The sequence below is a fragment of the Talpa europaea genome, assembly GCF_964194135.1.
Source record: "Talpa europaea genome assembly, chromosome: 5".
Lineage (NCBI taxonomy): Eukaryota > Metazoa > Chordata > Mammalia > Eulipotyphla > Talpidae > Talpa > Talpa europaea.
The window spans coordinates 34,457,337-34,484,102 of NC_140071.1; the positions used below are offsets into that span (position 1 = coordinate 34,457,337).

The 26,766-nt window shown below is 34.3% G+C and overlaps 1 protein-coding gene across 4 annotated transcripts in view; it reads left to right on the forward strand.

The window, feature by feature from the left end:
• Positions 1-26,766, forward strand: part of KIAA0825 — a gene marked incomplete at both ends in the record, with an annotated part of 333,803 nt that overhangs the window by 18,977 nt on the left and 288,060 nt on the right. For all 4 annotated transcript variants that reach the window (XM_084233142.1, XM_084233143.1, XM_084233144.1 and 1 more), the window contains 2 exons: positions 2,117-2,285; positions 5,528-6,197. In XM_084233142.1, the coding sequence (XP_084089268.1) occupies positions 2,117-2,285; positions 5,528-6,197 (839 nt within the window). The remainder of the gene's footprint in view (positions 1-2,116; positions 2,286-5,527; positions 6,198-26,766) is intronic.

Below are 26,766 nucleotides of genomic sequence, written 5' to 3' on the forward strand. Positions count from 1 at the left end.
GCAATATTACTATCACATATGAAAATATTGTTACCTTTTATGTGTTAAAATTAATTTTTAATTTAATTTTTACCACAATTAAAGCAGGTAAATTGTCAGATTATATGCCAAACTGACATTTATTTTCCATTTTGAGAGTAATTCCTTTTGTGTAACAATCAGGAAATAACTCTCTAGACTTTAAATGATTGATATTTTAAATAAGATATATAGACAGTGTGTGGTAAATGTCATGATGACAAGATATTTAGTCAACTACAAACAAAATGAAGTTCAGATAATGAATTCTAAATTTAAAAATTTGTGACAACATGACTTTAAAAGCAAGCTCAACTCGTTTGGGGTTGTATCCATGAGGAAGTTCCTTTAAAGCGCAACAACTCAATCACTTTGTCAGTTTTTGGACAAATTACTGAAATATCTAGTCCTCTGAAGGCTTTACCCTTTTTTTAAGTTGCAGTTATTGGCCTCTACCCAGATTCAGATGTTAGAGATTAGTCTAAAAGCTACGTCCTGATAGACGCATCTTTAAGTAGACTACCAAGCCTTTCCAATTCACATTACTGTAATTTATTAGGTTTCATTGAATGAGACACTTTAGGATATTATAATAAAAATCTTTGATAAAGGTTTCTAGAGTAAAGGTATATGCATAGGGCATCCTGTTTCTCAGTGCACAGAAGTACTTGTGTAAATTAAGAAAATATATGCCCATCTCATATCATACTTAGAAATAACATTGAGTTATTAGGAAATTGAGTTGCCTGTGGTCTGAGGAGATAATATTTTTCTTGTAAGTTCACTGTTTTCATGAAAAGGCTCTTTGATTCTCAGAATGTATTTGTTTCAAGGTAATTCAGTTTGAATTCACACATTCAGTTTGAATTCACACATTCGCAGATATGTCCTGAACAGTCTTCCTTAAATTTTTACAGTGCATGTTTTATAGATAGTTGCACTTGATGAATATTGAAGAGTCTTTATATGACATTGGTTTTAATAATGAACTATGACATGGACTGTATACTTAATAGCACTGATATTTTCAAAACAGTAGTAGCAGTTCAATTAACAGATCTTTCTTGATATTGTTAAACTATAAATGAAAAGTTAAGAACTTTCCTATTTATAAGCTTCCTTGCAGTTTAGATATGCTGCCATCAGGTGGTAGTAATATGTCATGTCCTTGTGGCTCCACAGATGACATTCCGCTTCAGGTCACCAGTTTACCCACAAAGATTTATAATAATGAATGCACAGATTTTTACATGAAAATTAGAATCACATCATATATCTGCTTAATTTTAGAGCCAAAGATGCTTTGAATGGAATTTTTAAAACATTATTGTAAATTTCAATTGGGTACCTTTTCTCTGGGTTTGATTTTTTTTTTTTTTTTAGCAAATGAATTTCATCTAAGACTTCTAAAAATTTAGAAAATGTAGAAAAGAAAATTTTAAAGCTCTAATTTCATCATTCAAAGATAATAGCTACTAACCTTTAGCTTTATTTCCTTCCAGTCTTTTTTTTTTTTTTTGTATGTATGTATTTTTCAGTGTGTTTTTTGTTTTTGGAATTGTGTTCAATGATAGGAAATGGCTTAGCAGTATGACATTGTATATAAAACCATATCTTTTACAGCTTTTAAGATTACAGGTTCATTATAACTGCTTAATAGTTAATAGTCTGTTGGTTGAAGTTTTCATAATTGTATGGTCATTCATCTATGAGTACATAACATATTTTTCTGATCGTTAGAATCAGGATTATTTTTCCTCTACCTGCCATCCACAGCCTCAGAAGGACCATTATTTCATGGTATATTTTTTTATTTTATTTTTTAGCAAAAAAGATTTCTCATCATCTAGCTGTGTAGCTAGATACTTATATTTCCTCTATTGCGTTTGATATAAACTGCCAGAAAATCTGAACTCTGTTTTTCAATTATGAATGAAGATATATTGATAGTATCTTTTTTATTATTTTCATATCATATGAGTGTTTCATAATATTGTGAATTGTTTTTACCACATAATAAACATTTCAGGTGTTATGATATTATGAGATGAAGCTACTGCCTTCTTCCTACCAAAATATTTTTTCTTTTTTTTTATAGCATAAAGCTTTGCGTTAAAGAAATACAGTCTGAAGTTAACAAGCAGTGTCCAGATGTGCAGCTGCAAACAACTACTGACTGCTTTGAGTGGCTAAATAACTATAAATGTAATTCATCAAAGTCACCTTCTATTCCCCATGGAGATTTGATAAAATTCCTCAAAACACTGGTAAAAAAAAAAAATCCTTGTTTTATTGTGTCATGGGGTGGTAAAATTAATCACAATTCTTTCCATTTCTATATGCAAATATTTATTTTAGTGACCATATTACCTGCCATATCTACAGGTTTTATTTTGTTTTGTTTCTATATCCCCACCAGAATCCAGTAAGATGTGGGGGTTTTTTGGCTATGATTTTTATCAGTAAAATGAAGTTTTATATAAATGGAGATTAAGTGTTAGAATTCTGGCTAATTTGTGGTGTTATGTATACCATATCAATACCACAAATATATTGATAAATATCACAATTTCCTATTAGAAATATTAATATTAAAAAAAGAAATATTAATATTTATTACATTTTGTGTCCCTTCACAGCTACTCATTTTCTCTGTACTCATTAATAAACATAATAAGATCCCCATTGATTTTATCTACTAAGTAGTTTTGTCTATAATTCCCTACTTTCCCATCTTGAGGGCATACCCAGGTCATTATCATCAAGGCAGCAATTAAACAATACCACTGTTAATTGAGGTGGAATTATTAATCTGTCCATTCTTTGATACTGACCATCTTCTATGTCTGGTTAAACCTATATAGAATCTATCAGGAGTTGCTAGCTTGCAAAAACAGTTTCCCAAAGAAACAACACAATTGTTAGAAAGCAAGATTTCTGTAGCTATGGTTTTAATTTAATTTAGGGAAGAAAAGGCACCGTTTTTGTCTAAACATCAAACATAGACTAAGGCAGATGTGGAAAATACCTTGAGGATGTAGATGGCTTAGGATGACAGAATCAGGAGAAAATAGTTTTTGGCTGTTGTTATTGCATTTGTGTCTTTAATGTTTACAGAGTAATAAAAGGAAGAAGAAGGAAAAAACAGACTATGCCCCAAAGCTTTATTCTTTTAAGAAAATCCTCTCACCCATTATCTCTTGAAGGTGGAGCCTTGAATAATAAATGTGGATATAGTTATTCCTTTAATTTCTATTAAGAGCCATGTGTATTGAATTTCATTAATATTGATGTAATAATGCTTTCTCATTTAATTAAAAGCAAAACCTTTTAATTATCTTTTAATCTGTCACACATAAGTCATTCTCTATTCACTGCAGGGCAAAGGCCACCTTAGTTTTGCTCAAATTCATTAGACTCATCGGTTTTTCCAGACCTAGATTTTTTTTTTTACATAATTGATCATGTTACATTGAGGAAATAACCACATTATTAAAATAGATCCAGATTAAAACAACCTTATTATCAAATTTTTATATGCTAAAAATGTCAATCCTGGTGGAATTTTCATGCATCTATTTTTTTTACAGAGAAAAAATTTTGCTTATTAATTATCTAACTATTTAAACAAGACACAGAGATCCTCTTTATGGCAATTATACTGAAGATATTTTCAAAATTGAAGCAATCACACTAAACATGTATTTTAAACCTCTGTAGTCCTGTACTCTCTGTTTGATCAAATATTTACAGTTATTGAGTGATTTAAAGAACCCCAAGGTTGAGGTACTGATGTGCTTTATAGAATTTACCATAATGTGGACATCCTAAACTCTTTCTTAGGATATTTCTTTTCCTGAAGTATCAAAAGAAATAAATAGAGGGCAAGGAGAGAGAGAAGCTTCAGAAAGGTCATTGTACCTTGTGGCTTTCTAAAGTATAGTACAAAGGACATGGATGAGGAGAATGAAGTCAAGGAATCCATTCTTGGTTCTATGCTTTATCATTTGTAATTTTTGGAAAGTAACTTAAATATACCATACTTTGGCATCCTTATCTGTAAGTGGGGTTTTTAAATATCTATACCACAGAGTTTTCATTATAGAGACGACATGGGAAAGTGCTTTTAAATAATAAGAATATATGTATATATATTCTTATATATACATACACACACACATACACACATGTATATATGTTCGGCTTTGCAACTTATTACAGATAGAACATTAAAGTAGACATTGCAAACTCAGAGTAATTGAGAATGAATTCGTGGAATTTGTCTAAGAGTTGTTCATAGTTGTGAATAACATAATACCTGTGGTATCTTTGTCAATAAGAAATTTTAAAGTCAGCATGATTTTATGTCAATTGAACCTTGTTTCCATTTTTCTTATAATAAGCTTATTGCTACTTAGAGAATATAAGCTCATTTCAGTATTAACTGAAATAGATGTAATTAGTAAAGTCAGCATGTAAAGAGATGTGTGTGTATAATTCAAAGTCCAAAAAAGAAAGCAATTTTTTTTGGCCCTTTACTATTCAGAATTGTTCCTACTATTGTTTTCTGTAGGTTAGCACAAGTACAATTTAACAGTATAATTTCATACCATTTGGGTAGACCAATTGTGAGAGTATTTTTCCCTCATTTTGAGTTAGTTATTTCTTTAGAGAGAATTGAAATATCCTGTGAATAAATTTCCAAAATAATATCTTTTTTACATAGTTCTCAAAAAGGAATTTAAGTGAAAGTTAAAAACTTTGAATGCAATTTTATTACTCACTATGGCAACTATTAGTAACCCATAGGTACATGCTATATTTAAAGGTCCCCATTTTGTATGTTCATTTACAGTTTTATAATAATAAGTGTACTCATTCAGGCATGGAAATTAATTAATTAGGGACATGATTTTGAGTTTATTTTGTCTTAAGAATCCATTTCAATTGATGTTTTACCATGACTTTATTTATAATTTTAAGGTATAGCTTTCATACAGCTCAAGTTATATTGGGGTAGATAACAAGAAGGGCAAAAAAAATCAATATATCTAGAAATCTAATTGAAAACAAGTTTCATCAGCTGGGCTTTATGAAATTTAACAGAACATAAAGCTAGCCTTCTAAAATTTCAAATGAAAAAAAAAAAAAACTTGAAGAACATCCAAGAATGATTTTTCTTTTCTTTTTTTTTTTTTTTTAGCATGAAAGTACTAGGTTGTAGGCTAGAGGTATCCAGGAGGTGAGAGTATTCACCAAAGACAGAGTGGAGAGCAGAACAGGCAGATTTATTGAAATACACTGCTAAGGGGAACAATGGGCCAGACAGCTATGCCATGTGGTTTAGCTCCCAGATGGTAGAAGTGATTGCGCTGAGACTTAATCCCTATTCCACCAAGAATGTATTTTAACTGAAACTAACAATTATAAAATCACATGATTATAGAAATCATTTTTTCTTGTTACTTTTACAATTAATCACCTTTCTAATGTTATTTACTTTTATTAGCAAGATTTCTTGAAGAATGAACAAAATCAAGAAGAAATGATATTGGATTTACTTTGGAACCTTTCCTGCCAGAGCAGTACTTCTTTCCCATCAACTCTGAGTGGAATATCATTCCATTTCCTTTCGACGACTTGTCTACATTCTGTTGAAGATCATTCCTCTATGGATGTAAAGTCTATGTGGGATGATGTAAGACTACATCTTCGACGTTTCTTAGTGAACAAATTACAAAGTCATAATGAAATAAACAATTCACAGCAAAAAATTTTGTTGAAAAATCAATGCATGCAACAACTCTTGTTTCTTTATCCTGAATCAGAAGTAATAATCAAGTACCAAAACATACAGAATAAACTGTTGGCTAAACCTCTGCAGAGCTGCTTTTCTTCTTACAGCAGAGAATCAAATTTAGACATAATGGTTCATGGATACCAAACTACAATGCTTAAGTTATACTCAATGATAAAAGAGGACTTTAACACACTGGGTGAAATTTTAACCCCACCCTTGACAGCAAAATTCATTAAAGAAACTTACCTGGATACTATTACAGAAGAAATGGCAAATTTTTTGGCAAATTTTTGTGAGCTGCAGTTCAAGGAAAGTACTGTCCATGTGATTAAAACAAGCAAGACCTTCAGCAGGCATAGAGGAGCAGTGCATGCTTTGGGTTAGTGATATTTTACATTTCTGTTTGGTTTAAATCAAGCTTTTTGATACCTTTAATTTCCTAACAATTTTCTATTTAGTTCACCTAGTTGCAAACTTAAAAATAAATCAGTAAGTAAATGAATGGAAATTTGCATTACATACTCCTTTCGTGCCTTCTTATAGTAATGGAAGCATTTTATTTCCTGTTATTTAAATTATTAAAGATATTGGAAATATAATTCAAAAATATTGCCAATAAGAGTTTCATTTTTTCATTGCATAAATTATTGGGTGACACTAGCATACATATTCAGTTTATATATATAAGTGTGTGTATATATATATAAAGCAAAAAAGTATAATTATTAGATAAAAAGGAGTAATGAAAAATTGTTGAAATTTGTATTACCTAAAACTGTAAGTTTAAAATTATAACAATTTAGTCAGCCAATTCAAATAAAAAGCTGTGAAATTCTAATTATAGATTCTGTTATAATTAGTTATAGATGCACAGTATTTTAATAGTAGCAATTTTTAAAGTCCCCCATATTATTTCTATAAGAATATAAAGATTTTTTAATAAACCACCTGTAATTTCTAATTTTATTCAAAAGGTAAGGTGAAAAGGAAATAAACTATTGTGATATAATAAAATTTTTTGTCATCAATTTAACTCGACCAGTGGAGAAAATTAAAGGTAAAAATAAATGATTATTTTGAAAGGTATGATTAATTATGCTCTTGCATAAAACCTTGAGGTATATTTCTAAGTAGATTCATAAAATATATTTTTGAAGTATTTGAAATTTTTCATTGGTAAATTGTTATCTTTGAGTTTATGAAGATATTATAAAAATTTCCTTAGCACAATATATTTTTTACTTACCTTTCTTAACAAAATGTCAAAATACCAAATTACTCTGCTATATGAATTTTCAAATGATTTAATGTTTTCTCTTACTATTTTTATTTTCCTCCAGAAGCTGCATCACAGAACAGAGATACATCAGCCAAATTTAGTTTGTAACAGAATCCATAGTTAGTTAATTTAGGAACATTACAATTTGCTCAAAGTAAATAGATTTTCATTTTAATTGTTAACACATAAATTTAAATGCATTCCATGACTGTGCTTTTTTCTAAAATTTTACATTCTCTAAAAAAATTCCTGATTATCTGTAAAGTGTTTTCAGTATGAAACTTTTATATCTGCTAAATATGGTTTATAACAGAAGAAAAGACACATATGGTTGGAAATATGTGTAAGTTCTATGGAATCTTAAGGGCTGATATTGAGGTATTTTTCTATTTGTGAGAGAAAACTATGTGTGTCAGCTTTAAAACCAAAATTTAAAAACATTTTTTCACGTATCTAAGAGCACCGATCTTTCTCAAGCTCCTTTTTTTTTGAATTTTGGTATAAATTACGTGTTAAATGAGTGCTTTCCATGTTTTAGGCACTATGCTAAGCACATCGCTCTTCTTATTATCCTAATTTTTTTTTTAAAGATATATTTATTTATTTATACAAGCACTGGGTACAGTCAGAAGCGCGGGAGGGTGAGAGAATTCACCAGAGCCAGAGCGGGGAGCAGAGCAGGCAGAAGGACCGAAGTACACTGCTGAGGGGAGCAGCGGGCGGCAGGAGAGGTCTGCGTGCCATGTGGGACCCTTGCCCGGCAGCCGGGGATCAAACCGGTGCTGCAGAGGCTGCAGGCAGCTTTGCAGCCCAGCGCTCAACCGCTGCGTCACCGGGGAGGCCCTTATTATCCTAATTTTTACAAAGAAAGAAGCTTAGAAAAACTAACTTGTCCTGAATCATTTTGTACATAGTCACGATTCATAGTTAGGTCTTTAAGTCTTCAGTACCCGTATTGTCAATCACCACGTTCTTGGATCTTCACGCCAAGTATAGAACTAAATGCTTTGTCATTTGTTAAAGAAATTTCTAATTGCACTATTCAAGTAGACTGCCTGAAAATCAACTCACTTCATCTTTATTGAACACTTACCCTATCAAGGCATTTAGCAGTTACCAACTTTAAGGTTTTGAGCTAAACACAGCAAAGAGAGGGAAACTAAATAAGGAACAGCTAATGAAGAATTAGTAGAGCTACTAATGTTCCTCATTTATGTTATGAGAACTGGTGAACTAAGAGTGATGACTGTATTTTCCACTGATATTTAACCTATGCCAAATCTTATTTATTAAAGAAATATAGTTTAAGATGAGCACACGAACAAAATTATAATAATTTATTGTATTTATTATAATAATTTCTATTCCTATGTTAAAATCTAGATTGGCTTGAATGATTTGTGCATTATTTTTGGGGAGAGGGCAAAACAAATACTTTATTTTTTCTATATTTATATTTTTTATTTTTTTACATCATTGTTCATTTTTAAACAATATTTGCTTCCCCCCATACCCCCAGGTGTAGTCCCCATAGAGTTTCCTTCACCAATGCAGCTGTGAAGCATCACCTCAGTCCCCTGTGCTCCTCCCTCCCTCCCTCTGCTCCCTCTCCCTCATCCTCCCCTGCAGTATGTCTCTGATTTATTTTTTTTCTTTTTTTTTTTTCACTTTGAGTTGTTAGTAAATTAGAAGTGAAGCATTTAGTATTGTGTCAGATACACAGTAAATGTCTCTGATTTATAATTGTCTGTTTGTTTTTGTTTTGTTGAGTTTTGTATTATTATTTTTCCCCCTGGTGTCTTATTTGGTTTCCCTATATTCCTCCTGTAAGTGAATGTCCCGACCCGCGGGATTCGGAGGCACAAAAAGAGAAGGGCTGAGGATTGAAATGAGGGGCTTGACAAATTGACGCTAGCGTTTGCTTCTTTATTTTTCCTTTTTCCTTTTCCTACTTTTACATGTTTTTTCCTTTCCCTGTCCTACTACCTTCCCTGGCCTTCTCTATGCTCCTCTCTCAGTACGTTTCTCAGTATCCTCTCTCAAAGTCTCTACACAGTATCCTTTCCACAGTCTCCTTCTCGAGGTCTCCTCGCCTCATCCTCTACGCAGTCTCTCTCCTTCTCCTCTACGCAGTCTCTCTCCTCCTCCACGCAGTCTCTCCAGTCTCTCCCGTGGTTCCCTTCTTATCCTCTCTTGCTCCTCTCCTCGTACCTCCCAGTCCCACGTGATTTTCCGGAAGCGCAGTGGTTTCTCTGAAGGCGAAACAGAAACCGAAACCTAACTTGTGCGCATGCGCAACACGGCGCATGCTCCATGCGGCTCCGGACATTTGCGAGCATGCGCAACACGGCACATGCTCCATGCGGCTCCGGACAAGTGAAACCATCCAATATTTTTCTTTTTCCTTCTGGCTTATTTCACTGAGCATAATGCCTTCTAGTTACATCCAATTCATGTTGCTGCGAATTGCATGAGTTGGTTTTGTTTTGTTTTTGTTTTTTTTTTTGATTGCTGAAAAATATTCCATAAGCCACATCTTCTTGGTCCAGTCATCTACTTTTGGGCATTTGTGTTGTTTCCAGGTTTTACCTATTGTAAATAGTGCTGCAATAAACATAGGGATACAGGTGTTCTTTTGAATCAATGTTTTTGTGTCCTTTGGGTAGATCTCTAGTAGTAGAATTGCCGGGTCGTATGGTAGCTTCGTTTTTAGTAGACTGAGGAACCTCCAGACAGCTTTCCATAGTGGAAAGCTTTGCACTCCCGCCAGCAATGTAGAAGGGTTCCTTTTTCAACAACATTTGTTGTTGCTTGTTTTTTTTATATGTGCCATTCTTACTGGTGTAAGGTGGTATATCAACGTGATTTTAATTTGCATTTCCCTGATTATAAGGGATGTTGAACATTTTTTCATTTGCCTATCGGCCATTTGCATTTCCTCTTTGGAGAAATGTCTTTTAAGTTCTTCTGCCCATTTCTTGACTGGATTGTTTACTATGTTTTTGATGAGTTGTGTGAGTTCTTTGTATATCTTTGTGATTAGCCCCTTATCCATTGAATGGAGGGCAAAGATTTTTTCCCAATCAGTGGGGTTTCTTTCTGATTTGGTTAATGTCTCTTTTGCTGTGCAAAGGTTTTCAGTTTGATGTAATCCCAGGTGTTTATCTTTTCCTTAACTATCTTTGCTTTGGGTGATGAGTCTTTAAAGATGTTATTGCGATGTATGTCTTGTAGTGTTTTACCTATATTTTCTTCTATATATTTTATGGTTTCAGGTCCAGTTCTCTTCTCCATTTTGAGTTGATTTTTGTGCATGGTGAAAGGTAGTAGTCTAGTTTCATTTTTTTTGCATGTGGTGGTCCAGTTTTCCCAGCACCATTTATTGAACAAATTGTCCATGTTCCATTGCATGTTCTTTGCTCCTTTGTCAAAGATCAGTTGTCCATATAAGTGTGGTTTTATTTCTGGGCTCTCCATTCGGTTCCATTGGTCTGTGTGTCTGTTTTTGTTCCAATACCAAACTCTTTTAATTATTATGGCTTTGTAGTATAGCTTGAAGTTTGGAAGTGTGATACCTCCTTTCCTCATTGTTTTTATCAGTAGGGCTTTGGCTATTCGTGGTTTTTTGTGGTTCCATATGAATTTCATCAGTATTTGTTCTTTTCTTTGAAGAATGTCATTGATATTTTTATTGGAATATCATTGAATCTGTAAATTGCTTTTGGTAGGATGGACATTTTAATTATGTTAATTCTTCCAATCCATGAGCAGGGGATGTCTTTCCATTTCTTTGTGTCTTTTTCTGTTTCTTTTAACAGTGTTTTATAATTTTCTTTGTATAGGTCTTTCACCTCTTTTGTTTGGTTTATTCCAAAATATTTGATTTTTTTTTTGTTTCAGTTATAAAAGGGATGGTTTTCTTGATTTCTTCTTCAGATTGATTGAGTATGCATAGGAAGGCTACTGATTTTTGCGTGTTGATTTTGTATCCTGCTACTTTACTGAACTGATTGATTACTTTGAATAGCTTTTCAGTGGAGTTTTGGGGTTCTCTACGTATATTATCATGTCATCTGCAAATAGTGATAGTTTTACTTCTTCTTTCCCTATTTGGATTCCTTGTATGTCTTTCTCTTGTCTTATTGCCCTGGCTAGGACCTCCAGTATTCAGTTGAAGAGCAGTGGTGAGAGAGGACATCCTTGTCTTGTTCCTGATCTTAAAGGAAAGGCCTTCAGCTCTTTGCCATTGAGAATAATATTGGTGGTGGGTTTGTCATATATGGCTTTTATCATGTTAAGGTATGTTCCTTTTATCCTGAGAATTTCAAGGGCCTTCATCATAAATGGATGCTGGACTTTGTCAAATACTTTCTCAACATCTATTGATATGATCATATGGTTTTTCTTTTTCTTTTTTTTTTTTTTTAATAGAGGCATGCTTTTTATTTATTTGTTTGCTAGTTTGTTTGTTTTGTTTATACATGCACTGGGTACAGTCAGAAGCGCGGGAGGGTGAGAGAATTCACCAGAGCCAGAGCGGGGAGCAGAACAGGCAGAAGGACTGAAGTACACTGCTGAGGGGAGCAGCGGGCGGCAGGAGAGGTCTGCACGCCATGTGGGACCCTCCTCCGGTGGCCGGGGAGCAGCCGGGGATCGAACTGGCGCCGCAGAGGCCACGCGCAGCTTCACAACCCAGCGCTCAACCACTGCGCCACCGGGGAGGCCCATGGTTTTTATTTTTCTATTGTTGATATGTTGGATTACACTGATCGATTTTCATATGTTGAACCATCCTTGTGCCCCTGGGATGAATCCCACTTGATCGTGGTATATTATCCCTTTGATGCATTGTTGGATTCTGTTGGCAAGGATTTTGTTGAGGATTTTTGCATCAGTGTTCGTTAGGGAGATTGGCCTGTAATTTTCTTTTTTTTGTGCTGTCTTTGTTTGGTTTTGGTACTAGTGTAATTTGGCTTCATAGAACGTATTTGGTATTATTCCTTCTTTTTCAATTTTTTGAAAGAGTTTGTGTAGGATAGGCACTAATTCGCTGCTCAACGTTTGGTAGAATTCATTTGTGAAGCCTTCTGGGCCTGGGCTTTTGTTTTGGGGGAGTGCTTTTTTACTGCCTCAATTTTGCTGCTTGTAATTGGTCTGTTTAGGTGTTCTATTTCTCCTTTGTCCAACTTCGGATGATTATATCATTCTAGGAATTTGTCCATCTTTTCTAGGTTGTTGAATTTGTTTGCATATAAGTGTTCATAGTAATCTCTGATTATTCTTTTGATTTCTACTGAGCCTGGTGTGATTTCTCCTCTTTTGTTTATAATCCTATTTATATGTGTTTTCTCCTGTTTTTTTTCTTCATGAGCCTGGCTAGAAGTTTTTTCTATGTTGTTTATTTTTTCAAAGAACCAACTTTTGGTTTCATTGATCTTTTGGATTGTTTTTTTAATTTCCATTTCATTTATTTCTGCTTTGATTTTTATTATTTCCTTCTTCAACTGGCTTTAGGGTTTTTTGTTGTTGTTATTATTTTTCTAGCTCTTTGAGATGTGAGATTAGGTTGTTTCTTTGAGTTCTTTCTTGTTCCTTGATGTGAGCCTGTGTTGCTGTATATTTTCCTCTTATTATTGCTTTTTCTGCATCCCACACATACTGGAAAGTGGTGTCCTTGTCATTCAACTCAAAGTATTTTTTAATTTCTTCTTTGCTCTCCTCATTAGTCCAGTGGTTTTCTAGTAGTGTGGACTTCAATCTCCACGAAGTGGGATGGTTCCTTGTTTTCTTTCTCATGATTTATTTCTAGTTTGATGCTTTTATGATCAGAGAAGATAGTTGGAATGATTTTGATCTTCAAGTATCTGTTGATGTTTGTCTAGTGGCCCAGTATTGATCAACCCTGGAGAATGATCCGTGTGCACTTGATAAAAATGTGTACTTGGATTTTTTTGAATGCAGTGTCCTATAGATATCTGTTAAGTCCATGAGTTCTGTGTCTTTATTTAGGGCTCTAGAGCCTTTATTTATTTATTTTTTTGTCTCATTGATCTGTCCATTGGTGAGAGTGGAGTGTTGAAGTCTCCCACGATATATGTATTTTCTTTAATGTCTGTTTTAAGAGCTGATAATAACTATCTAATATATTTTGGTGCTCCTTCATTTGGTGAGTATATGTTGATGAGTGTTATATCTTCCTAATGTATTGTCCCCTTGATCATAATGTAGTGTCCATCTATGTCTCTTTTTACTTTTTTTAATTTGAAGTCTTATTTCATCTGATATAACTATAGTTGTTCCTGCCTTCTTTTTTGGTCCATTTGCTTGTAGGATTGCTTTCCAACATTTTACTTTCAGTCTGTGTTTATCTTTTGTGGTTAAATGTGTTTCCTGGAGACAGCAGAAGGATGAATTTTGTTTTTTCAATCCAGCGTGCCATTCTATGTCTTTTTATTAATGAGGTTGTTAGCATCTGTGTTTGCCATTTTGTTTGTCTCTGTGATTTTATTCCTCACTTTGTTCTTCTTGATCATTCCTCTGTTGGTTTTGGCTTTAGGACGTCTTGTAGAATTTTTTGGAGTGGGTGATTATTTGTAATGAATTTCTGGAGTTTCTGTTTGTCTGAGACAGTCCATATTTTTTCTTCATAGAGGAAGGAGAGCTTTGCAGGGTAAAGTATTCTTGGTTGGCATTTGCTGTCTTGAAGTTTGTTGAATATGTTACTTTACTCTCTTCTTGCCCATAGTGTTTCTTCAGGGAAGTCTGAGGTTAACCTGATTTTGATTTAACCGTATAAGCTATCTGTTTCTTCTCCCCTTGCCAATTTCATTATTTTTTTCTTTGTCTTGGACTCTTGCAAGATTTACTGTTATGTGTCTTGCTGTAGTTTTCTTTTCATTGTGGTAATTGGGTGTTCTCGCTTCTTGTATGTCTATATCCGTCGCCTTTTTCATACTTGGGAAGTTTTCTTCAAGTATCTCCTTAAATAATTTCTCAGACCCTTTGTCTCCTCACTTTCTGGAATGCCTATAACTCTTATATTTCCTCTTTTTATGGAGTCTGATAATTGTAAAAGGGTATTCTCATTCTTCTTCCTTTGCACTTCTCTCTCTTTTTCTCTTTTGGTTCTTTCTATTTCTGTATCTTCAAGAGTACTGATCATTCTTCCATTTCCTTGGTTCTGTTTTCAATGCTTTTCCAAGAGCTCACTGTCTCCTCCAGTAATCTTTTAGTCTCCTCCTTTTCTTTTATTTCCTTTCTTAAGGTCTCATTTTCGTTCTTCAGTTCATTGATTATTTGGCTCATCTCATTATACTTTTTAATCGTGATGATTATTAATTCTCTACCTGACACGCAGAGAAGTTCTTCCATGTCTTTGTTGAGCTCTGGTGACTGATTTTCTTTTTGTGGTGTGTCTTTCTCCTGTGGGCTTGCTTGGTTATTTGTATTTTTCCTTCTTCCTGTTGTTTGCTTTCTAATTTGTTCTATGCATTGGGACGTTGTGCCACTGGTGTTGGCGGGCATCTCTTTGGATTGGTCCTTCAGGAGTGTCAAAAACTGTTTACAGACTGAGACTAGCACTGGTAGGCCAAAATTCCAGCAGGGTGTTGATGCTGTGGCTGTGTTGCTGGGCACTGTCTCTTCCAGTTCCCTCCCTGGGTATTTACTCAGTTCCAGCAGGGAATTGGTGATTTTCAGTTAGTTGGTGATTTTGCTCTGGTCACTAGGTGGCGCTAGAGACCTGTATTTGCTGACCTGTGCTTTTCCCCTGTAGTTCTCTGTGAAAGGGAGTGGGGGAGGGGAGCACCTAGACACTGGGGCTGTTGCTCATGCTGGGTGCTGTGTCTGCCCCGTCTTCACCCGGTGCTGTGCCCGGGGTGGATCCCATTTCCTGAATTCTGCGCTCTAGTTCTCAATCTCAGGGTCTCAGATCCAAAAATAACGGTTGTCACCCTGTGCAGTGCCACTGTTATGGCGCATCCCACACCCTGAATCCTGTGCTTAGCTCTCATTTACAGAATGGGGTCTTGCTCCACGCCTTGTTTCCCTTCTAACCTACTTTTGCATGGCCCACCCCCTCTAAGAGCCTGAGGGTGGTTTTGGAAACCCTGGCTTCCAACTATTAGGAAGTTGGTGATTTTGTTCTGATCACTAGGTGACACCAGAGATCTTTCCTAGGATCCTTCTAGAGCTGTGCTTTTTCCCCGTGGGTCTCCAGAGAACTGAGTAGGGGTAGCGTGGAATGGCTCAACGGCATGGGGTGCTGTGTCTGCCCTGTGCCGCGCGTCATGGGGATCCCACACCCCGAATTTCGTGGCCCGGGTCTCAATTCCAAAGCCCTCAGATCCGGGATGCAGACGGTAGCCCAGTTCAGTGTCCGCAGAAATTGTGCCTTTTGCACCCTGCTCCTGTGCCTGAGCCCCTGGTTTTTAATTACTCAGTGATGGTCATTCACCCCAGTGATGGTTCCTACGTGTCTTCCCACCAACTTAGGTCGTGGGCATGGGGATCTGGGCAGCCTAGATCCACATATGCTTTTTGAGTGCATGCGCACTTTTCTGCACAAGCTTCAGGGCTGGCCTTAGGCTATTTGCAGGTCTTTGGTGGAGTCCTTATCTTCCTCTAATGGTGCCCTGAGCTGTTCACTCACCTCCATGGTGATTCCCGCACTGTTCTCCAAAGTTGCGGTTCGCGGGGTGCAGTGCCTGCAATAGTTCCTTTCCACTCACAGTCCCGCTTGATCTGTAGTTTGTTCTCATTGTTGTTGTTTGGTTGTTTTTTCTTTCTGTTGGTCGGATTGTACCGGCTTTGTGGGTGTGGGAGGGTAGCAGGGTTCTGAGCTGTCCTCTCTTTTCATCCTCTTTTATGGCAACTTTCCTCTTTAGGCAGTTTGCCTGAGTCATCTGTTTCTCTTCCATGTCCTGGTTTTCGCAGGGACCTGCTGCTTTTCCTCCCTATTAACTTTTTTTTATAGGAGGACTTAACTGGCAGCATTTCACCGTTGATCTCCTCTCCCGGTTTGTACATTATTTTCTTTAGTGTATGTCTGTATCTTTATGTTCACCAAATCTTTGGTATTTTTGTGTGAAAATATAGAAATACTTATCTTAAGTAATAACCCATTTAGTCATTTAGTTTACTGAGTCTGACATTGGTGTGCATTATCTCATTTAATCCTTCTAACCACCCAAGAACACAGGTACCATTATTCATTATGTCTATTATACAGTGTGTAGTCTAAAGCCTAGAGATATTAAATAATTTGCTCAAGATTACAGAGGGGTGCCAGGATTCAAAGTTAGGGCTATATGACTACAAAGTCTTTATTCCTTGACTGTGCTCTATACCTAAAAGAATAGAATTGAAATAGCACATTCCATTAAAAATTCTCTGTGTGCTAACTCTACTTGTAGTCTTTTACTTTTTTCTATACTATCCCACACACTTCTCACTTGAAGATTATACAATGCCGATTTCATTTCAAGATATTTGCTCATAATTCTTATTTTGTGATCTCTTGCTACATCTTAAGCTGGCCTTTATGCCAATCTTTTTTGTTTTCAGCTTTACTGAGATAATTTTGTAAGTTTAAGATGTATGTATAATGTGTTGATTTGATCCTCCTATATGTCGCAAAATGATTACTACCTTAGCATTTTGTAATATCTCCATCAGGTTACATAACTGCCATTGCTTTTTAGTGGTGTAAATTTAAGATGTACACTTTAAACAACTTTCAAGTATATAGTACATTGTTGTTGACTATAATCACAAAACAGTGATTCTCTTTCCACAACTTGTACATCTTCTAACTGAACGTTTGTACCATTTGTCCAACACCTCCCTACTTCTCTCATCTTCTAACTTTTGGTGACTACCATAATACTGTTTCTATGAGTTCAGTTTTTTTAGACTTCCTATAAGTGAGATTGTACAATATTTTTCTTTCTTTATCTGATTTGTTTAACATTAGCATAATGTCTTCAAGGTCTATTCATATTGTTGCAAATGGCAGGCAGGGTTTCCTTTTTTCTCATGACTGAATAATATTCCATATTCCATTAGCTTACTAGAGAGACAGATGCATAGAATGATCTCACATCTTCTTTATCCATTCGTCCATAGACAGACACTTAGGTTGTTGCCATGTTTGGGAACTAAATTATATTGAGGTGCATTCTTTCTATGCTCATTTTGTCAAGAGTTTTATATTATGAAAGTCTTTTGAATTTTATCAAATAAATGCTTTTTCTGCATCTATAAAGATGATCATATGATTTTTTTTATTTTTCATTCTGTTAGTGTGGTATATCTCATTTATTGATTTACGTATGTTGAACCATCATTGCATAGAGGGATAAATCCTGCTCAACCATGATGTATGTTCCTTTTAAAGTGTTCTTGAATTCAGTTGCTAATATTTGGTAGAGAATTTTTTTATATTATATATTTTGCATCATTTTTCATTTTTGTACAATGTATGCATTTTCATCTTGGTTATAGTCCCTGTAAAATTCCCACCACCCTTATTTTGATCCTATTCCCTTCTCGGCAACCCCCCCCCCCCCGCCCCGTAGTGTGTCTCTGATTGATAGTTGCCTGTTGATTTTGATTTTTACTTTATTATAATTAGTCTTTTTCCTGAGAATTTATCTGTATTCATCAGAGATATTTACCGATAATTTTCTTTTCTTATAGTATCCTTATCTGTCCTTGGTATCAGGGCAATGCTAATAAAAATGAGTTTGGAAGTATATTCTCCTCTTCAATATTTGGAAGGATTTGTATGCCAGACTTAATGAGCTATTGTCCTATCTATGCATATACTGTAGTGTTCTTGATGAGCTAAGGCTTTTTTAATTGGCTCTGACTTTTCTAGCAAATTGAGAATTGGTTGTTTTTCCCTGGATGTAAATTATCTACCTACACATACATATAAACATGTCTATATTTATACTGTATGTATTTATACTATAGTGTATATAAACCCATATCTATATTTATAACATACATATATAGAGAGAATATTACCTAGCATCAAAAATAATAGTTGCTTCTTATCTTGTATAAGGTTTTATATAAGTGAATTTATTTAAGCTTTATATTTTTCATATTTTCAATATGAGAAAACTGAGGCTTATGAAGGTAAATGTTTTCCAAGGCCTCAGAGCTTGGAAATTCATCGAAAGGATATTTCTTTCTTTACAGTTATTTGGTATATTATCTTGATAAAATACTGAGCTGCATGGCAAAAACTTGTGCAAGGCACTGTTATAATTAGCTAAAAAATAATTTCCTAAGCACTTTCACATTTTCTTTTTAAGTTCTCTCATTCAGTGTTTTTACTTTGTTTTCATTGTTATTGACAGTGACTCAAAACTCATGATTTGCTTGTGCTTATTAACTTAGAAACTGACCAAAGTCAATTTTTATGCTATTTCATTCTAGTTTACCAGTAAGCTGGCCTTTCTGGTAGTGGTGATCACCTGCATATCCTAGAGCCCCTTAGGGGTCAATTCATATATTAAATATTGTGACAATCTCTATTTTCCTATCATAAAATGCCAGACAGATGCTCTATTTTATCCTATCTTGGTATTCTATGGTGTCTTTTAAAAAAAAAAAAAGATTTTATTTATTTATGCAAACAAGAACTGGGGTACAGGCCAGAGATGCGGGGGGGGGGGGTGTGTGAGAGGATTCACCAGAGATAGAGTGGGGAACAGAACAGGCAGACTAACTGAAACACACTGCTGAGGGGAGCAGCAGGCAAGACAGGAGAGGTTTGCTTCACCATATGCGTTGCTCTCTGGCCAGCCAGGGATCAAACTCGTGCTGCAGAGGCTGTGGATTTCTTCTTAGTGTGGAGCTTAACCCCTGCGCCACCAAGGAGGCCCCTAGTGTCCTTTTTTTTCTCTTATATTCATGTGATTTTGAATGTTTTATTTCTAGGAGTGTTTGAATTGTTTTAGTATTATAATACATTTAGAAGTATGACGCTTATATGTTTCTTTATTCAAAGAAAATAATGAAATGTTGTAAGTATTATGGAATCTTTCTGATCTGGTGATCTACTCTAAAAAAGGACAATATTTACATAGTTTCAGTTTGTAAAATTTCAAAGTTTCAAGAACTATTTAAGAGACAAACTTCGTCAATAATTCTGATTTTGTTCATCTGTATCTTTAAAGTTCTTTAATAATTTTCAGGAAATTATAAAGATTTATGCTATATTACTTTGCTTGTTAATTTAGTTCATAATGCTCTAAAGTTAAACGGCTTTTAAAAAGTTAGAAATTTATACTTAACATTTTAATTTTAACCCAATTTTCATTTTATTTGGGAAGTCAGATCCATGTTGACACATGCACAGGTATCCTCTACATAAGGAGAACAATGCCATTCTGTCATTATAACACTCTTCTCTCTATATTTGGAGTGGTTCAATGATCAAGTGGACTTAAGGAAATGTATAGTTACTTTTTCAATGCTTGAAAAGAGAGGGTTATTGGTTTGTAGTAAGTTATCAGTTAAATTAAAATCTATTTTACTATGAAACTATGCAACTAGGAGATTTATATCATAAATTTCATGGTCCTCTGTATCACTTATTCTTAATTTTTATTGAAACAAAATTTAGCTTGAGAGAAAAAAGACTTAAGAGACTATGATACATTCTAAAATCTGCAATGGATGGGAAGTTGAGTTGATTGGCCTCCCTTTCACAGTTCCTTTCTATTTTATTTAAGGAAGATTGGGGGTTTAGGAAATGGAATCCCTCAGGAATGAAAAGGTTCTTGAAGAGGGCCTTCAAAATAAAGGTAGCCAAAATAAAGGTATGAATCTTAACTAGGGAAGCATGGATCACAACTGGAGAGGAGGCCAGTCAAAAGTCATCTACTCTTGTTACTCAAGTGCATCTTACTTGTTGAGCTATGACCTCAAGGAGATATGAAGAAATACTTTGAAGCAAACATGCAAAATAGATATGAAAAAGCATGAGTATTTTAGAGAAGAGACTTAGCCTCCTAGGATGTATCTCTTATTCCCATTGTGCTCCTTAGACGTAAGTAAATATCTCTATTACATCTCTAATGACAGTTATTCACAGAAGCCAGAACTTCAAGAAATGCCAAGCAGCATATGGGGAAAAATAATTCAAAAGCAATGTCTTTATTCACTTATCATAAATTCCCTTAAAATAATAATAGTTTCAGTTTTTATTATACTATTTTTTTTTTTTGCTTTACCATGTTGAAAATACTAAAAAAAGATAGAGTTAAGCAGCCTTTCAGCAAACCCACTGTTTTATCATAATTGTTATTTAAAAAAAATACTTGCATAATCCCTGGTTATAGTTATTTTGTTCTCAAAAAATCAAAAGTACACTTACTGGGAGTCAAGGCTTCTGGTTCTGAATCACCTGCCCCCTTGTTTTGTAAATTTAGATAAGTCATTTACCTCTTTGAATTTTTCTAATCAAGGAAACAAAAAAGGGTATACTAAATAAGATCTAAGATTCCTTTTAACTCTAAACTTTTTTGACTCTGTAAGTGACATAGATACCAGAGTTTATGCCCACAATTTGTCATTGGAAACTGCCACATTTATTTTCTCTATTGACTGTACAGATGTATTAACTGGCTAAACATGTGGCTTTGTATACCACAGTAGGAGATACAGGACCTCCTTTAGATCTTTATCTGTGTGATTTTTCTTCCCCAAGTGAAACCTGAAAATAATAACAATATGAAAACTGTCTACCTCCTGTGGTTGTAAAGGCAAGACAGGAGAGGTTTTTTATGAAGTTGGAAGGGTGAAGAGGGGGTAGGTGATTAAGCAAATATAAAAAGTGGAGTTTTTCCTTCCATCTTGCATCTGAAGGTATTCCTAGTAATTCTTTTTTTGGATTTCTCCTCTTTGATCCCACAACCAAGTGTTTTTGTTTCATTTTATTTTTAGTTTCAATGTTAATTTTTTTGCAGGAGTATTTTTTTTTTTTTAAAGATTTATTTATTGATTGACACAAGCACTGGGTACACAGTCAGAAGTGCAGGAGAGTGAGAGAATTCACCAGAGCCAGAGCAGGGAGCAGAACAGGCAGAAGGACCAAAGTACACTGCTGAGGGGAGCAGCGGGCGGCAGGAGAGGTCTGCGCCATGTGGGACCCTCGCCCTGTGGCTGGGGATCGAACCGGCGCTGCAGAGGCTGTGGGCAGCCTCGCAACCCAGCGCTCAACCGCTGCGCCACCGAGGAGGCCCTGAAGGAGTATTTTTAATCAGGTAATTGAAAATTAAGATCACAGGCAAGAACTGGAAATGCAATTATTCTATATTGTTGATTGAAAAGAAATCCATGTGCCTTTTCTCTGGTTATGTATTTAAAGCAGGCAAGGCAGGGATTTAATAATGACTTGTATTTTTTTCCTGAGGAAGAACCAGCTCATTTCTGCCATTCTATAGACAGTAGGCATCTTTGGATCCATACATATCCCTGCTTAAGTACAAAAGCCTCCTAAGTAGGCTTATAAAACATGGAAGAATGATCTTGTCCTGAGTCTGTGAGTAAAAATTTCACAAGCCATATTATAATTATAATGAGATAATTATACATGTTAAACTTTTGTAAATAATTTAATATTTTCTTCAACATGTAAAAAAAAGGTTAAAAGTGGGGACCTCCCCGTGGCGCAGCGGGTTGAGCACTGCGCTGTGAAGCTGTCCGCAGCCTCTGCACTGCTGGTTCGATTCCCGCCCAGCCAGGGAGAAAGCCACATGGCGCAGCAGACCTCTCCTGCCTCCACTGCTGCTCCCCTCAGCAGTGTCTTTGGTCCGTCTGCCTGTTCTGCTCCCTGCTCTGTCTCTGGTGAATTCTCTCACACTCCCTTGTGCCTCTGACCTCTACCCCAGTTCTTGTATAAATAAATAAATCTTAAAAAATATATATATTTAAAAAAAAGGTTAAAAGTGATTATTTGGGTTTTTACATAATTGATCCTACTGTCAGTTCTTGTTGGTTCTAATACATGTTCAGTGTCTTCATAAAACTTGTAGAATATGCTAGAATGTCCATGCCTTCAGCAGAGAGAAGGGGGCTTGATTTCCCTTCTCTGAGCCAGGGGGACATTCTCCATTCAATCTGATTCTTTTCGGTACTGTTGCTCTCTCCATAGTAGACATGTACAAGGTTATACATTGGGCTGAGTATAAAAATTAAAGCTGTTCATTTTATTTCATGTTTTATGTGAGAAAGCAGGACAGGACAAATTCTTCATGCTACTTAAGATAGTATTTTCTGTGTTTAAAAAAAACACTTCTAGCCATTTTGATTTTTGAGTTTTGATAAGGTTCAAATAGCTTTGGATCTATTTTGCAGAAAATACATGAATAAAATATTTACTTTGCAAAGGATGCTACTCAGGACATGAATTCAACATTAATTTTTGTTAATTTTCCGTTGCTTATCTTCATTTTTCTATCTATTTACAAATATATAAAATCAGGTGTGTAATACTGTTTTTAAGGTGTTTTTAATTTGTGCCAAACTAACCACTTTATACACTGGTACATCATTTAGTTCTTAGAATATTTTGGAAAAGTTGGATATTATCCTTATTTCATAGATACAAAAACTAAGGTTTATGCAAGCTAAGTAACTTGCCCAAAGTGCTAATACTAGGTAGCACCTCAGCAGGGAATCAAATCCATTTCTGAATTATGACTAAGTCTAATCTATTAAACTAGTGTGCTTACTGTCTTTTGCTAAATGAATTCATTTGTAAAATCAAAAGTCCTTTTATAATTGGAAGTGAAATTCCCATTGTAGCCACACATCCTGATTTTTGTGTTACATGTTCTGCAGTTGTAGCACATACATTTATTTCTCTACATATAAGTTAAACAAATCAGTTTTGGAAGGAATTATGGTAATAATAGAGTACAAAGCTACAGCACTACATTTGGCAAAAAACTGGAAAGAAAAAAAAATCCATTCTTTTACATATTAACACAGAGTAGGAAAATAAAAATGCTAATTTTTGACTTAATATTTTTAAAAGTATCTAAATGGAGAAACTTATTTTATTCCTAGATATGCAAATAAGCCACTTGCATTTAAGCCTGTTGGGGGGAGGAAGGCAGAGTTAAGCTAAAAGCATTAAGTTACTGAAATAGTTGAAGCAATTATTGCTTATTTTTGAGATACTTTTTGCAGTTAGTAATACCATCAGTAAGCATTATTTTTGCAAGATGTTTCCACATTTTTGGTTTTATTTGACTTATCTTTACTATAGCTTCTCTGAAATTAAAACTGCAGCAATTCCCATTTGTATTTTATGGGCAAAGAAATGAAAGCATTTTGACTGCTAGTAAATCAAGAATCAAGTTTAAGACAAAACGAAGATTAGCAATATCTTCCCTCTACCTCAATGCCTTGTAAGAAAATAAACAAAAATAATCTGACACTGGACTTTTCTCCCCTAATTGATTGTTTTTGTTCTAAGTTATTCCTACTAAAAGTTGTGTGAACTGTGAAAATTATTTGCTTAAAAGCTATGAGAAAAATGGGTGGTGTGTGTGAGTGGAAGGTGTGTTATGTGCTTGGGTAAATGTTGGTATTATGCATTGTGTGCTTATCTTTATCTAAAGCTTGTATTTATATGGCATTTATTATTTTTCTGACTCTTATTTACCATTAAGTGTTCTGAGAACTCTGAATCTTTATTCCAAAGATAATTGTGCAACAAAAATAGAAAGTATGTTTGGTGAGACAGAAAGTGGTTGCAACTTAATTTTAGTAATATTTTTTGCTTCCATGCTGCAATAATTAGCAAACTTTAAATTGTGCTCAATTATCTACATCCTGCCTCCATTGAGCCACCTGTGTGCAACATACTTCCCAAGGTTAGAAAGAAAAGAATATTTCACTTTCTACAGTTTTTTATTATGACATTCAAATTCTAGGATGGAAGAATAAAAATGCCTTTAAGATGATGGGCCAATTTGAGATTTATATACTTTATTATAATCTTTCAATAATACATTTTAAAAAAGGATTAAGCTACTGAGATTTTAAACATAATTTTTTCCTTGGAAAAAGAAATTGTTTAAAACCGCAAGTAACTTATTAAGAGCAAAATGTAACAGCAAAAAATAATTGAAAAGTTTATAATAAAGTTATTCTTAAAAAGAACACAGTTGTTTTACAACCCTTCTATATCAAACTAATGTTTAATGCGGACAAGTAATATACATGAGGTTGTTACAAGCCAGAAATTCTATTTTGTAGAAAGCAAGATACTAACTCACTTTATCCAAACTCCCTAAAACTTTTCTGACTTATAATTTCCCCTGCTAATTTTTTCTGTTATTCATATCTTGATTTATGAGCATAGTAGTAAATGTGAATGCTTAGTTCTCATTTTATATAAAAACTTTTATAGGTTTTTACATATGCAGGTCATGAATCCCTAAGTTTTTGTTTAGCATATTATCTGTCATTTTCAGGTATACTGTTATAAATGTTGAATGTTGTTTAATTATCTTGTTTTTTCTTAGGTTTTCTAAAAATCTAATATGTGACTTAGATTATTAAACTATTAATCAGTTATTAGTACCCACCATATTTTTTTCATGAATAAATTTTCTAGAAGAAAAGTACAATAAACATTTGTAAAGATTACTTTAAAACTGGAATACTTTTAATGGGAGAAAGATTGAGAATTTTAATTTTTATTGCTGCACTGCAACATTCTTTATTATGAAAATCAATTTGAAAAATATGCATTATGATATAATGTTTTGATGTAATTATTAATATGTAAGTATGAAAACACTTGACCATCGCTGTCACATCTATTGTCCACTACTTGGTATAAATAAATCTGCTGCCTCAAAGTAGTTTCATTTAACATCTCCCCCTATTTTTTGAACTTGAGAAATCTGTGTATTTTACACAGATTAAAATTCTTTCTCTGAAGTAGCATTTTCTGGGAATGCACCAATCTCTCTATGCAAGGATTTGTATGGAAAAACTGCTGGTGGCTTTGAGAATTATACCAATCTATCACCCATACAAGGAAATGAGAATATAATCCTTAGGTTTGGCAAATGTTAAATTATAATGGATTTCCAGTCAGAATTCTTTGCTTCTGTCATTCTAAAAATTGTATTTCTATTTCTTTGTTTTTACATATATTTTTAATTTGCTTCCAGCCTTACCAAAGCATTCAAAAGAACCATGATGGTTGAGCTATCTAAATGGAGATCTAAAATTACACATGTAAAGAAATGAAAGTTATTTAAGATGGAGTACAGTATATTGACTCAGTCAAAAGTAAAACCTATCAAATTTTTGCAACCTTCTTTCAATATTGAGTAAAAACAGAAAACCCTTGTCTGTTATTTAGAAAAAAATACAGTTTGCCCCAGTATGAGTATAATCTCTTTTATAAAAGAATTATAGGAAGTACTCAGTTAGCAGGTGAGTAATAGTTGAGAGATGAGACTATAATAAAACCTTTGGAATTATGTTGCCAATGAAATACAAGACTAAATAATTGGAAGATTTGATATTTTAGAATTATTTAAGGTGATTCTAATGAGCTGATTTTAGAATAACTGGCATTATATCATTTACCCTCCAAGATAGAAATTATTTAAGTTTAAAATTCAGTACTAGCAAAAGGCACACAGTCAGACCTACTCATATGGTAATTATTGGAGTAGACGACCAGGCTTGTGAAGTAATATTTCCTGAAAAGAAAAGAAATTGCCTCCAAATTTTATGGTGATCATTGTCAGGGAAAGTTATATTGTAAGATTATTTTATACTGCCTTCCTATGTCTTTTTCCCAAACTGTACTGAAATCAATTATAGCCATCATTGTTAATGTTCTCTTTGTAGCACAATAAAACTGTAATCCTTTAGCTATTTGAAGGGGGTGTATTTTTAATGGGCATTTTTTTCTTAAAATTTTTTCTTAGTCATGGTTACAAAAGCCATCAAGTTCACAGTTATTGGTATATGGATCCAGTTAGTGGAGCCTGAAGAGACGAGAGAGTTACAAAAATCACAGCCCCTTTAAGATTTAATAGCTGGGATTTAATGTGGAATGAGTATGTAAAAATGAGAAAAATTCTCGCTTGACTTTAATGACAAGATAGTACTCCACAGACTTGATGGAAGCTTTATGTTCAGTGAGTTCCTCTAAAGAGATTTGTGTTGTCTATATTGAGCTGGAGCAGTTGGCCTTAATATCTCATTATTTCGATTAAACATATGCAAATTTATACAAGCTTTATATATTTTATTGATAAGTGATAATCTTGTGTTTTGCCTTCTGTGAAATACAGACAACAAAATATAAGCACAAGCTCTTTATATTTTTATGAAAGGCACTTTATAGATTTGAGTTACAAATACATTTTTGACATTTTTGACTGTATCTAAAAAATACTAAATATTGAATTTAGTGACAGCCACTCAGTCATGAACCACTGTGAATTTATTTTTTATTTCTCATTAAATTTTGATTATGTGCCAAGGTAGCTGCGACTCAAAAAGGCAACCAGAAATCAGACAGATGTTTAAAAAGCATTAAATACCCTGATAAGGTTTGCACGCTTTTGGTTTTTTCTGGTATCCTGATAATTCTTTAAGGTCCTGTCAT